We start from the raw sequence: 11,681 nt of genomic DNA, 5'->3' as shown, positions 1-11,681 counted from the left end.
TTTTTTTTTTTTTTTTGGTTTTTCGAGACAGGGTTTCTCTGTGTAGCTTTGCGCCTTTCCTGGAGCTCACTTGGTAGCCCAGGCTGGCCTCGAACTCACAGAGATCCGCCTGGCTCTGCCTCCCGAGTGCTGGGATTAAAGGCGTGCGCCACCAACGCCCGGCGAAGCCAATTGTTTTTATTACACCAGATCACACGATTTCACCTACCTTCTCCCTTAATTTTAACCATCCACCGTAATTTAGTCCTGTCCCCTGCCTGACATGCAGGGGGACCAATCCTACCTGGGACAGAGGGAGGGCCGGTGCGGTGCGGGCCCCGCCTCTTCCGGCTGTGCCTCGTCTCCCAGCAACGGTCCTACGCCTTCTGGTTTCTTCCGCTGCTTTTCGCTGCTGCAGACTCACACCTTTACCATGCTCAATGCTTCCAAGCAGAGCTCTGCTGCGCTCATGCCACCGCCTGAGGAAATTCACAACCTCTGCGCCTGGCTGGACCGGCTCCCACTCAGCCGCCCCAAGCGCCACCTGGCTCGGGACTTCAGTGATGGTGGTGCGAGTGAGGGCGAGGCGCAATGGGGCCTATGATGAAGAGGGTTCAGAGCTGAGGGCCGCCCTTGACTCCAGCCCCATAGTACCGGGGCACGGGAGGAGAGGGTGGGCGGTGTTTTGAGTCCACACACCGTGCCTCTTAGGAAAGGTAGTGGCAGATGTGGCCTCCTATGGCTCTTCCAGCTCCTCCAGGGCTCTCACCCCGTGGTAGCTCCCCAGACCATCCTACTACTTGTTCCGTCCTGGAGTCTAGGTGTGGTGTCCAGGACTCTCGGGGACGATCACGGGCTCCCCAGGACGAGCTCGTGCCCTTCCCCTTTCACTCCGTACATCTCATGTGATCAGGGATTAATTACAACTGCAGCCCAGGGTCCTTAGCCAGGCAAGCCAAGCTCACCTTGCATTTCCACAGTGCTGGTGGCCGAGATTGTGAAGCACTTCCACCCTCGGCTGGTGGACTTGCACAGCTACGTCCCAGCCTGCAGTACAGACCAGAAGCTGAGCAACTGGAGCCTTCTCAACAGGCAAGGCCTCGGAGCTCAGCCCACCTAGGTTGACCCAGGGATACTCTCTAATGCCCCTTTGGGACAAGTTTCTAGCTGTGGGTCTCTGACATTACTGTGGGTCTTTGCCTACAGAACTGTACCACGACCAGGGTTCCTGGGGACCCCCTGCTAGGACAGCCCACCAGGTAGCCATGATCTCTTCCAGATTAGTGGAGGCACGGTGTACTCCACCTCCCAAACTGTCCTCAGACCAGCCCCTGCCTGTGTGTTTGTTGTGTTACTTGATACCAAGAACAACCGGAGGAGGACAGACATGTCAGATGTGGTCAAATCAAGATGGCCCCGAGGAAGTGACTGAGCAGAGCAAGATGGGGAACATGTGTGGGTACCCAGGATGCTGTATGGAGGAAGTCAGACCCCTCAGGACTGGCTCAGATTGAATTAGGGGCATTGCAGGACTCAGACCTGGACACAGTCCCATGGGCTCATGTTTGAGAGGGTAGAGTTGGAATGAAACCTCAAGGGTGATCATGCCTGAAAGGGCCCAGCTGCAGAGTTTAGGGACCGTTGAGCTGTATCAATAGGACTTACAGGCCGGACGGTGGTGGTGCACGCCTTTAATCCCAGCACTGGGGAGACAGAGCCAGGTGGATCTCTGTGAGTTCGAGGCCAGCCTGGTCTACAGAGCGAGATCCAGGAAAGGCTCAAAGCTACACAGAGAAACCCTGTCTTGAAAAACAAAAAGAAAAAAAAAAGAAAGAAAGAAAAGAAAAAAGAAAAACAAAACAAAACAAAGAAAGAAAGAAAGAAAGAAAGAAAGAAAGAAAGAAAGAAAGAAAGAAAGAAAGAAAGAAAGAAAGAAAGAAAGAAAGAAAGACAACAACAAACAGGACTTATAGAGCAGAGGTCAAGCAGTCAGGAAGACAAGGATGGCCTGACGTAGCAGAGTGCATCAGGTGTTCTGTGACCTCCTGAGACATAGGCCCACTAGGCCAGGAAGGAGATAGCCATGGGCCCCTGGGCTGTAGAACAAAAAGGAAACCTTGTTAGCTTCCCCTCTCCGAGGAAGCTGGATGCTGTCCAGTAGCTGGAAGGCATGGCCCGCGAGGATGCGGACGGAACTGCAGGAGGGCTCATTCCCAGCCCTCGGTGGCACTGCTTTGAGAGTGCACCCCCACTTTCTTTGCAGGAAAGTCTTTCGAAAGCTGCACTTCTGTATCTCAGAGGCTGATATCCAAAAGGTCGTGTCCAACAGGCCTGGGGTTATCGAGTCTATCCTGTGTGCACTGAGGGAGAAAATGGAGGCCTGCACTGTTCATCATGTAGGCTCAGCTAGTGCAGCTGTAAGTGTCTGCACAGCAGTTCAGCCTGCAAGTCGGCTGTGTCTGTTGCCCTTTTGCACGGTCAGATAATCTGTCTGTGTGAGACTAAAACAGAGAAATGAATGTCCCTGTGGTGCAGAATGAAATGAAGTCCATACGTGAGGTTATATACCCACTTACATTTACTTTCCTGCTGCCTGGGATCTTCCCAGGTCCCCATCTCCTTCCCATCCTGAACCATCTACCCTGGGGCAGTGCAAACATTAAAAGGATTGTTCCAACTACAACCACCTCAAACCCTTCCCCAGTTTACCCACTGACCCCACCTAGAGTGGAGACCAGACCTATCCATCCCTGCTACACCTCACTTCCCAACTTTTGTACTCTGCAGGATCCAGGACTCTCCAATGTGGATGCTGTTCGGCCTTGGGTAGGGCTCACCACCCACCCATATACCGCTAGGACTCAAGATCCTAACGTGGATAATTGTAGCCTGTCAGAGCCCCTCTGTGGAGAACATCGCTCCATTCCTGAAGGCTGGACACACAGCAACCATGAGCTCACAAACCTTCAAAAGAGGGCAGGTATGTATGCTCAAGTGCCTCCAGGGCCCAGAGGAGCTAGTAGGCCTCTGAGGAAGGCACCCTCACTTGTGCAGGCAGAGTACTTAAGGTCCTGGCTTTATCAATACCTAGAGAGCAACCGTCCAAGGGGGGAGCCTGTGAACCATGCAGGGAAGCCATTTCTGAGCTTTACAGAGCTCTATGCAAAGGGCCCTGACAGCAAGCTAGGACCGAGTCCTCCCAGGATGACTTCTGAGTTTGCTTTACCCTCTACGGACCATGCCCCCCACCCCCTGCCCCCACTCATCCATGTTTACTCTCACTAGTAGGTGCCTGTCAGAAGCAGGGTCCTGAGCTGATGGTGTCTATTTGTCATACAGGCCTACAGAGCCCTCCAGCCCCCTTCAGCATGAAGACCCTTCAGAATCAAAGGGATTTGGAGAAAATGGGCGGCTGTGCTTGCAGAGGGTGGACCCTTATCTCTCATATTCTCCCTGCCCACCTCCTTATGAGCCCTATCCTGGATTAAAGGTCAGTGTTTACCTTTCAGGGACCCAGTTGAAGGGCTCTGGGATCACCTGACCAGAATCCAGCAGCAGCTGGAGGATAAGGAGCAAGCACTAGCCATTCTGCAGGAGACAGTCAAGGTACAGTCCTGTTGGACATCCCTTGCTGCCCAACAAGGACGCAGAGGGACCCATTGCCCCAGTTTCAGACTCCTTGGCTGAGTTTCTGCAGAGCTGGCACTGACCCACTGAAGGGCATATGGGGTGTGCAGAGCCCTGACCAGAGCAAATCCACATTCTCTGGATTATTTAGAAAACAGTCTATGGACCAGACGGTGGTGGCGCACGCCTTTAATCCCAGCACTCGGGAGGCAGAGCCAGGCAGATCTTTGTGAGTTCGAGGCCAGCCTGGTCTACAGAGAGAGATCCACGACAGGCACCAAAACTACACAGAGAAACCCTGTCTTGAAACACTCCCCCCCCCCCAAAAAAAAAGAAAAAACAGTCTATGGAACATTTTAGTCCTTCTCAGAGGCAGAAAATATATGGTGGCTCCCTAATGTACACACCTTCTGCTTTACTGGTCTGTCCACATCACACCCAAGTGCAGCACAGGGGATAGGATGGCTGTATGGACCAAGGCCCATCTCAGGAAGCAGGTGCTAGGTGAACATCTGGGAAGCAGATAGAGTGGGATGCTGGCTGAAGAGGCTCTTGCCTCCCTCCCCCCCCCCCCCATGAACCTGAAATGGGCCTCATCTTTCTCCCCATCTGCAAAGGCCAGGGCCCTGGAAACAACTCACCCGGGGATCCTTGTGAGCATTTCCATGTGCAGTGCACACCTGGCTTTGGTGCACATCTGGTTCTATGGAACACACTTAGCTCTGCAGTATACATTGGCTCTGTGATGCACAGCTTATTTTGTAGTGCATATCTGGTTTCTGCAATGCACACCTGGTTTTGTGGTGTATGCCCGTTTGTGTGGGCTAATGCCTGGTACTGCGCATGCACATCCAGTCCTGTGGATGTGCTCCTCGCTCTGTGAGCACACACCTAGTTCTACAGTATTCGCCCGGTTGTATGGTGCATGCCTTGCTCTCTGATGTGCATTTGGTTCTGCACGCACACATCTGTTCTGCTACTTTTTCACCAGAAACTTCCAGTGCCCCCTTACTATTTTTTACCTCTCCTGGTATCCCGGGAGCACAAGAGCTGAGGCAGGAGGGGAGAGTGGACAGTCTGGGCCAGTGGACCTCAGGGTCACGGGGCCTATCGGAAATTGCAGTATCACCTCAGTTCCTGTGTACGTACTGTTATCTTCTTGTGAAACAGGGAAGTGTTGTATTGTCACTGTGGCTTTGGAATTGCGAGCAAAAGCAGAGAGGAAGCAGTGAGGAGAACTGAAGCTGCCGCCGCCTCCGTCTGCCCTGCTTGTTCATAGCCCAGCTCTCCTCACTGCCGCCCAGGCTCATCCGCTGACCAAGGGAACTGGACCTCTTCACTGGAGACCCAGAGCGGAAACACACCAACTTGCCATTTAAGGGCTAACACTCAACTTGCCGTTTAAGGGTTGAGTACTGCTTATAAACTGTCACTAAGTGAGATACACAACTTTGGAGTCGAAGAGACACCGGGAGTCACAGGAGAAATATATGGTGATAGACAAGGATGTTGTGCATCAAGCCTGTGGCTGGGCCACATGGGGTGGAATCCATGGCTGGACCTAGCCACAGCTGCCTGGCTTTTCAGTTTGTCACCGAATGAAGAGTAGTGGGAAGGGGTCAGAAAATAGGCTTTATGTCCTGGCTATGAACAGTGTCACACCCCCTGGGCCCAAGGAGGGGCCTTGTCTTCCATTGTCTGCTGTGAGGCTGCCTCCATATATGCCTTCCTTCACGCTACATGGAGATGAGACAGAGCCAGTTTTTCTGCCCGAGGACCATGGTGGGGTCTGTGTTTCTGATGGGAAAAGGTTGGGGACAAGGTCATCCTTGAAGCAGGCATGGAGGGGCCACAGACACCCCAGCCTAGAAGCCTGTAGCCACTGTGCCCAAGGCATAACAGTGGGGGGACTCTCTGACTGCTCTTTCTGAAGGCTCTTTTTGTTTTTTCTTTTCGGTGTTGTAAGACTGAGTCTTGCTAAAGAGTCAGGGTGACTTTGAACTTTCAGTGATGCCCTGTCTCTGCCTCCCCAGGGCTAGGATTATAGGCATGTGCCACCACCCCTGGCTTTTACAGACCCTTCTTCATTCACTGATTCTTTTTTATTTAGTTTTTTAGAAATTATGTATAACTGGGCATGGTGATATACGCCCTTAATTCCAGCACTCAAGAGGCAGAGGCAGGAGGATCTCCATGAGGTCAAGGCCAGCTTGGTCTACATAGCGAGTTCCAGGACAACTGGGACTACATAGAGAGATGCAGTCTCAATAAAAAAAAAAAAAAAAAAAAAAAAAAAACCTAAAATTTTGTGTATGTGTGGGTAAGTGCAGATATCCATGGAGGCCAGATGCATCAGACCCTCCTGCAGCTGGAGTAATAGGTGTTTGTGAGCTGCCTGGTGTGGGTAGTAGGACTCTAACTCTGATCCTCTCCAAAAGGTTACCAATATGTACATACTCTTTTTTTTTTTTTCTCGAGACAGGGTTTCTCTGTGTAGCTTTGCGCCTTTCCTGGAACTCACTTTGGAGACCAGGCTGGCCTCGAACTCACAGAGATCCGCCTGGCTCTGCCTCCCAAGTGCTGGGATTAAAGGCATGCGCCACCACCGCCCGGCTCTTTTTTTTTTTTTTTTTTTTTTTTAAAGACAGGGTCTCTCTACATAGCTCTAGCTGTCCTTGAACTCTCTTTGTAGATCAGGCTGGCCTCAAACTCACAGACTCACAGAGACCCACCTGCCTCTGCCGCCTCCCCACCCACCAAGTACTGGGATGAAAGGCTTGCACCAGCAAATCCAGCAAGAATATGCACTCTTAACCTTAACCACTGGCCTACCTACAGCCCTCCTTCACTTAGCCTTGAGTCATCGATGTTTGAAAGTACACGCTGAACGGAGTCCAACAGCTACACACCTGTTAGTCCGCTACTGGCTTGGCATATGTGCTCTGAGGGTCTTCCCAGCTGGGTGCTGGGCTCACAGTAAAGAAAGCTCAGTTCCTGCCCTGCCCTGTTTCTAGCCCTGCCCTGTATCTAGCCCTTCTGGCTGATACAGGGCAAACAGGCAGAGATGCCAGGGAGATCCTTGCAGGGAGCAGAAGGAAAACCAGCCCTCCATGGCCTGCCAGCCCCCTAAGCTCCTCAGGCTCATTGGCTCTAGAATCTTCCCCAAGGATCCTGGTGTTCATCTTTCTCAGTGCCCCCACAAAGGGCCTTTGGTCCAGCCCCCAGCCATGAGACCTGGGGTTGGACATTCATTTCTAGAGGATGGAGCTGCCCATGGCCTAACTGGCAGGTAGGGGGCATCCTTGGATACTTTCAGACTTGTGCGCTTTCTGAAGATTTTGCAGATGAAGGTGATGAGATTGGAGCATCTGGTACAGCTGAAAGACCAACGGATCTGGGAGCTGATGAGACCTGGACCCGAGGAGCGTCAAATCTGGAGGGGCCCCCATCCAGAGTCATTCAGACCCTGACCCGGAGCCCAGCTGGAGCCTCTCACTGGTCAGGCAGCTTCGGAGTGAGACATTTGAATGTGGGAACAGCTGTAGAGGCCGGAGCACCCTGGGGCTGGAGACAAATGTGGACAGATTTGAGTTTGGTTCTCCCAATCCCCCAGTGTCTTGTCATCATTATTGATTGCTGCATTTGTGAGCTCACCAGGTCCTGGCATGTGCAATGTCTTGGAGTTGCCTTCCAGGGTGGGTGGGACATGTTCACCATATTGCCCCAGTGACAGCCGCTCTAGAGTTTCCTGGAGAGTCCACCGATGGGACCCCTGGAAGATTTTTCACTTTTCCACTGCAGGTGGACACAGAGGGGAAGGTTGCAGGGCATGGCAGGAGGAGGGGCTATAGGAGAGGGAGGATGCTACACCCCTTCTAAGGTAGGCTGGTTACCTACTTTGCCCTGAAGGTTTGGGGAGCCAGGTGGGCCTGAACCCTGGGCCTAGATGGCCAGGGCAAGCTGTGCTGCTCTTTGGTTTCAAGACCTGGCTGCTACCTCTGGCCTCTGGAACATCCATCCTCACCTTCCTGGACAGCAGCCACATCCCAGGGGTGTGGGCATAACTAGCTGCTGCCCAGCTACCTTGCTCCTATATCCACAGTGGGGCTTGGCTGGGGTCTCCTCTACTCCCTCACAGCCACCACTCTTGCCAGGGGCAGCCCTCTCTAGGCCGTTAGGCCATGGCTGGCCCCTGAAGGGTCTCAGGAAGTAGTAGCAGAGGCCTCAGACTGATGTCATGGTTTTACAGCTTCCGCCAGAGATCCAAGCACGGTTTCCTTCCTGAGTCAGAAGCACATCACTGCAGGTCCTATCATCCTCTCTACTGAGTCATTTTTCAGAGCACTAATCAGGAAGACAGTATCTCAGTGACTAGCTCTGTCAACACTAGTCACCTCTGGTCAGCTGACTGGGAAAACTTGGTGCTCGGAGCCTTGTTCCAAGCTGAGGCAGGGGACCTCAGGAGAGTGGCTCCTGTTGTCTTCCCATAACCCTAGCCGAACCACATCGTGGAGGGGGACACCTCTGGTGCATGTGGCATGTTTAGGTTCCTAGTGTCCAAGCAGGGAAATCGTCCCTAAATCACTGTAGAACCCCCCAGCTGGGGCTCCCACAGCACTATCTATAAAGCCATGCTTGTACCGCGGGGAGGCAGAAAGAATGGAGAAGGGCCAAGGTACTCAGTCAGGACAGGCCCAGGCAGCTCTGGACCGGGCCAGCCCTCCAAGTCCCCTCATGCAGTGAGGGTAGAGGCCAGCTTCTCCGGGTCAGAAGCATGCACATGTGTACAGGCTTGCATGAACAGATATGCAGCACACACAAACACCGTTGCACACATGTGGAGGCTGCCTCTTGGATGAGTAGGAAGACTACCCCTGGCAGCATTAGGGCTTTAGGAAGTGGAGGCCAGTGTTGTGGGCTTTGGTGTGACTACATATGTAACATTATGTATGACCGTGTATGTGACAGTATGATACTGTGTATGATTATAGGTAACACTACGTACCTGATGGTGTGACAAAGTGTGATTGTATATAACCGTGTGGCATTGTGAGTGCGTGTGTTGGTGTGTGGATGTGTATTTGACTATGTGATACCTTGTGACTGTGACACTGTGAGATTATGTATGTGACAATATATACAGTGTGATGGCCAGTAGAGGTGTCACGGTGGTAGCCTCGAGATGGATGGCCGAGATGCAGTCCAGGAGGCGGAGAGGCTGTGGCTCCCATGCCGGCAGGACAAGCGATGCACCCTGCACTGGCTGCTCCTCTCTGGTCCAACGCTACCTACTGGGCCTCACGGGCTGGGCCTGGGCCAGCTGACGGGCTTTGGGGCAGAAGGTGTAACTGGGAAAACAGAAAACAAGGCTTCGGGGTGATCATGTCACTCCCTGGGGCGGGACTCACTCAACGCTAGAGTGTGTGTTGTGCCAAGGACAAACAGAGGTAAACAAGTGGGGCTTAGGTAACTGGTACCTCAGGTGTTCCAGAGGCAAGCTCTGGCTTGCCCACCCAAAGCCAGCACCCCAGGAAGCACCCGGAGAAGAACGGGCGGGGCAGGAGCCTGACTGGAGCTGGAGTTCCCCAGGCCTGAGGAATTAGAAGACTCACTCTGAGGTGCCCTGAAAGAAGCCACACACTCGTCGTGCTAGAGCATGAGTCAGGACCACAGCCGTGGCTTAGTGGTGCCAGCCCCACAAGATGCTGAACCCTTGGCTACCATGCCTGAGGACTCTGGGATATGCTGGCAATCATCTGCTTCTCTTTACTTCGGCTGGCTCTGCCCTGGACCAGCTAAGACCAGGACTGAGAGCTTAACCCTGGTGGTTCCCCACAGCTCCGGGGTTCCTCTTTTTTTTTTTTCTATCCCTGACCATGATGTCATTTGACCCCCTCTTCTTAGCCAGTGTCCCCTCAGAAGCACCACCCATGATATCGGTATGTCTAGAGTCTCCACGAGGGACTGTGTCTTAGTTTAATTTCCAGTTACTGTGACAAAAATACCCTGATGAGACAACTTAGGGGAGAAAGGGTCTATTTCAATAGTGGAGATGCCAGAGCAGCAGAAGCTTGAGGGAGCTGGTCCTGTTGCACGGTAATCAGAAACAGAGAAGAGAATGCATACATGCTTATGTTCGGCTTGCAGTGCACACATGCTTATGTTCGGCTTGCAGTGCATACATGCTTATGCTCGGCTTGCAGTGCACACATGCTTATGCTCGGCTTGCTTGCTTTGTTGTGCAGTCCAGGACCCAAACTCAGGGAACGGTCTTCCCACCTCAGTTAATGTAATCAAGATAATCTGCATAGACATACTCACTGGCCTACCTGATCTAGACAGTCCTCCATCGAGACTCCTCCCAAGTGAGTCTAGATTTAAATTGACAAAAATGAACAATTATGAACTACAATTTGGGGGATAGGGTGGCTGGAGGCACTCAAATACACCAGGCCGCTTGCCTTGTATGTTTGTCCTGGCTAGGGGCACCTGGTTTCCGTAAGCCGATGAGAGAGAGAGAGAGAGAGAGAGAGAGAGAGAGAGAGAGAGAGAGAGAGAGAGAGAGAGAGAGAGAACTGAAAACCTAGGGTGCCACCTGGAGGAGAGTTGTGGAGCTACAAGCACAGGAGTAACCCAGGCTACGGAGCTGGAGGTCTCCTGAGGCCTTTACCTAACCAAGGACAAACCTGGTGTGACAGAGTTCGAGGCCAGCCTGATCTACATAGCAAGTTTCAGAACAGCCAAAGTTACATAATAGAGACCCTGTCTCAAAAAAAAAAGTTGAGGACAGATGAAGACTGTAGGCCCCTGTCACAGAGCCCCGCTTCCACCCCCCACCCCTTCCACTCCCCCAACCCCCACCCCGTACCCCCCATTTACCAGTATCTTTGGATAGCAAATTACAAGACCTGGTGGTCCCGGGAAGGCTCCTGGGGCATTCTCTGGGGAGGGTTCCAGCTTTCATGATCTAACTGACATTCCCCACCTTGATCTCAGGGTCTCTTCCCTCAAGGACCTGACCTAGCATGTCAAGATGTCTTGACCCTGAGTTGTCGGTGCGTTTGTGCTTGTTTGTTTTGAGACAGGGTCTCTCCATGTAGCCCTGGCTGTTCCGGACCTCGCTCTGTAGACCAGGCCATTCTCAGACTCACAGAGATCCATTTGCCTCTGCCTCCCGAGTGCTTAGATTAAAGGCATGCAGCCAGACCCTGAGATCTTTAGAGTTTGGGATCCTTAGGGATATCTTTCTGGACCCAAATAAAGACGTCCTTGGAGGGCATCTGAGGCCAGAGATGCCTGTTTTCCTCAGAACTAAGCAGAGGTAGTTGCTTAGTTCTTCACCTCCCACAGCTGGGCCAGAGATGCCTGATTTCCTCAGAACTAAGCGGAGGTAGTTGCTTCACCTCCCACAGCTGAGCCAGAGATGCCTGATTTCCTCTGAACTAAGCGGAGGTAGTTGCTGGAGGTCAGCCTGCAGCGCCATCTCCAAACCTCCCGGAAGTGAGTGAAGACTGATGCTGTGGCTTTGCTTTCAGTGGTTGCTTGTGAAAATACCCGTTTCAGCCAGTTTCAGCCCCAGTTCAGAGAAACTAGAGACTTTCTGGTGAGGTACAAGGAAGCAGCTATTACGTCCCCTATTTGGTGGAAATGTCTCCCGTGAACTTAGGCTAGGAGCTGAGCCCACGAGAAAATGGGCGCAGAGAGAATCTAAATGGAGCCCCGGGCCCCAGTCCTTGCTTTGTTTGCTTTTCAAAACTCATTTTATAGTTGTTCCTGCTACTACACAATAAAGGAAATATGAAAATACCAGAACAAATTAAGTGCCCGTAAGAAAGGATTCACATGGGGCTGGAGAGATGGCTCAAAGGTTAAGAGCACCAGCAACTCTTCCAGAGGTCCTACGTTCAAGTCCCAGCAATCACACGGTGGCTCACAATCATCTATAATGAGATCTGGTGCCGTCTTCTGGGGTGTAGGAATATATGCAGACAGAACATTGTGTACATAATAAATACATAAATCTTTTTTATGTATTTATTATGTACACAGAAGAGGGTGCCAGATCTCATTACAGA

The 11,681-nt window shown here is 52.2% G+C and overlaps 1 protein-coding gene across 3 annotated transcripts; it reads left to right on the top strand.

Moving 5' to 3' along the window:
* The first annotated feature begins 181 nt into the window (after positions 1-181).
* On the top strand, positions 182-7,213 carry LOC102915915 (sperm flagellar protein 1-like). 3 transcript variants are annotated; one of them, XM_006987589.4, is made up of 7 exons: positions 182-548; positions 960-1,071; positions 2,243-2,396; positions 2,767-2,959; positions 3,319-3,406; positions 3,489-3,585; positions 6,942-7,213. In XM_006987589.4, exons 1-7 carry the CDS (start codon positions 263-265, stop codon positions 7,074-7,076), a joined length of 1,065 nt encoding a protein of 354 aa, XP_006987651.2. In that variant the 5' UTR covers positions 182-262; the 3' UTR covers positions 7,077-7,213. The 3 variants fall into 3 exon arrangements, 2 of the variants coding, with proteins under 2 accessions (XP_006987651.2, XP_042141500.1); XR_006076323.2 differs by lacking the exon at positions 3,319-3,406 and having other exon boundaries at positions 6,942-7,077; XM_042285566.2 differs by lacking the exon at positions 3,489-3,585 and having other exon boundaries at positions 3,319-3,469; positions 6,942-7,072.
* The last annotated feature ends 4,468 nt before the right edge of the window (positions 7,214-11,681 follow it).

The sequence above is a fragment of the Peromyscus maniculatus genome, chromosome 1, assembly GCF_049852395.1.
Source record: "Peromyscus maniculatus bairdii isolate BWxNUB_F1_BW_parent chromosome 1, HU_Pman_BW_mat_3.1, whole genome shotgun sequence".
Lineage (NCBI taxonomy): Eukaryota > Metazoa > Chordata > Mammalia > Rodentia > Cricetidae > Peromyscus > Peromyscus maniculatus.
This window is presented reverse-complemented; position numbering and strand designations above follow the sequence as displayed.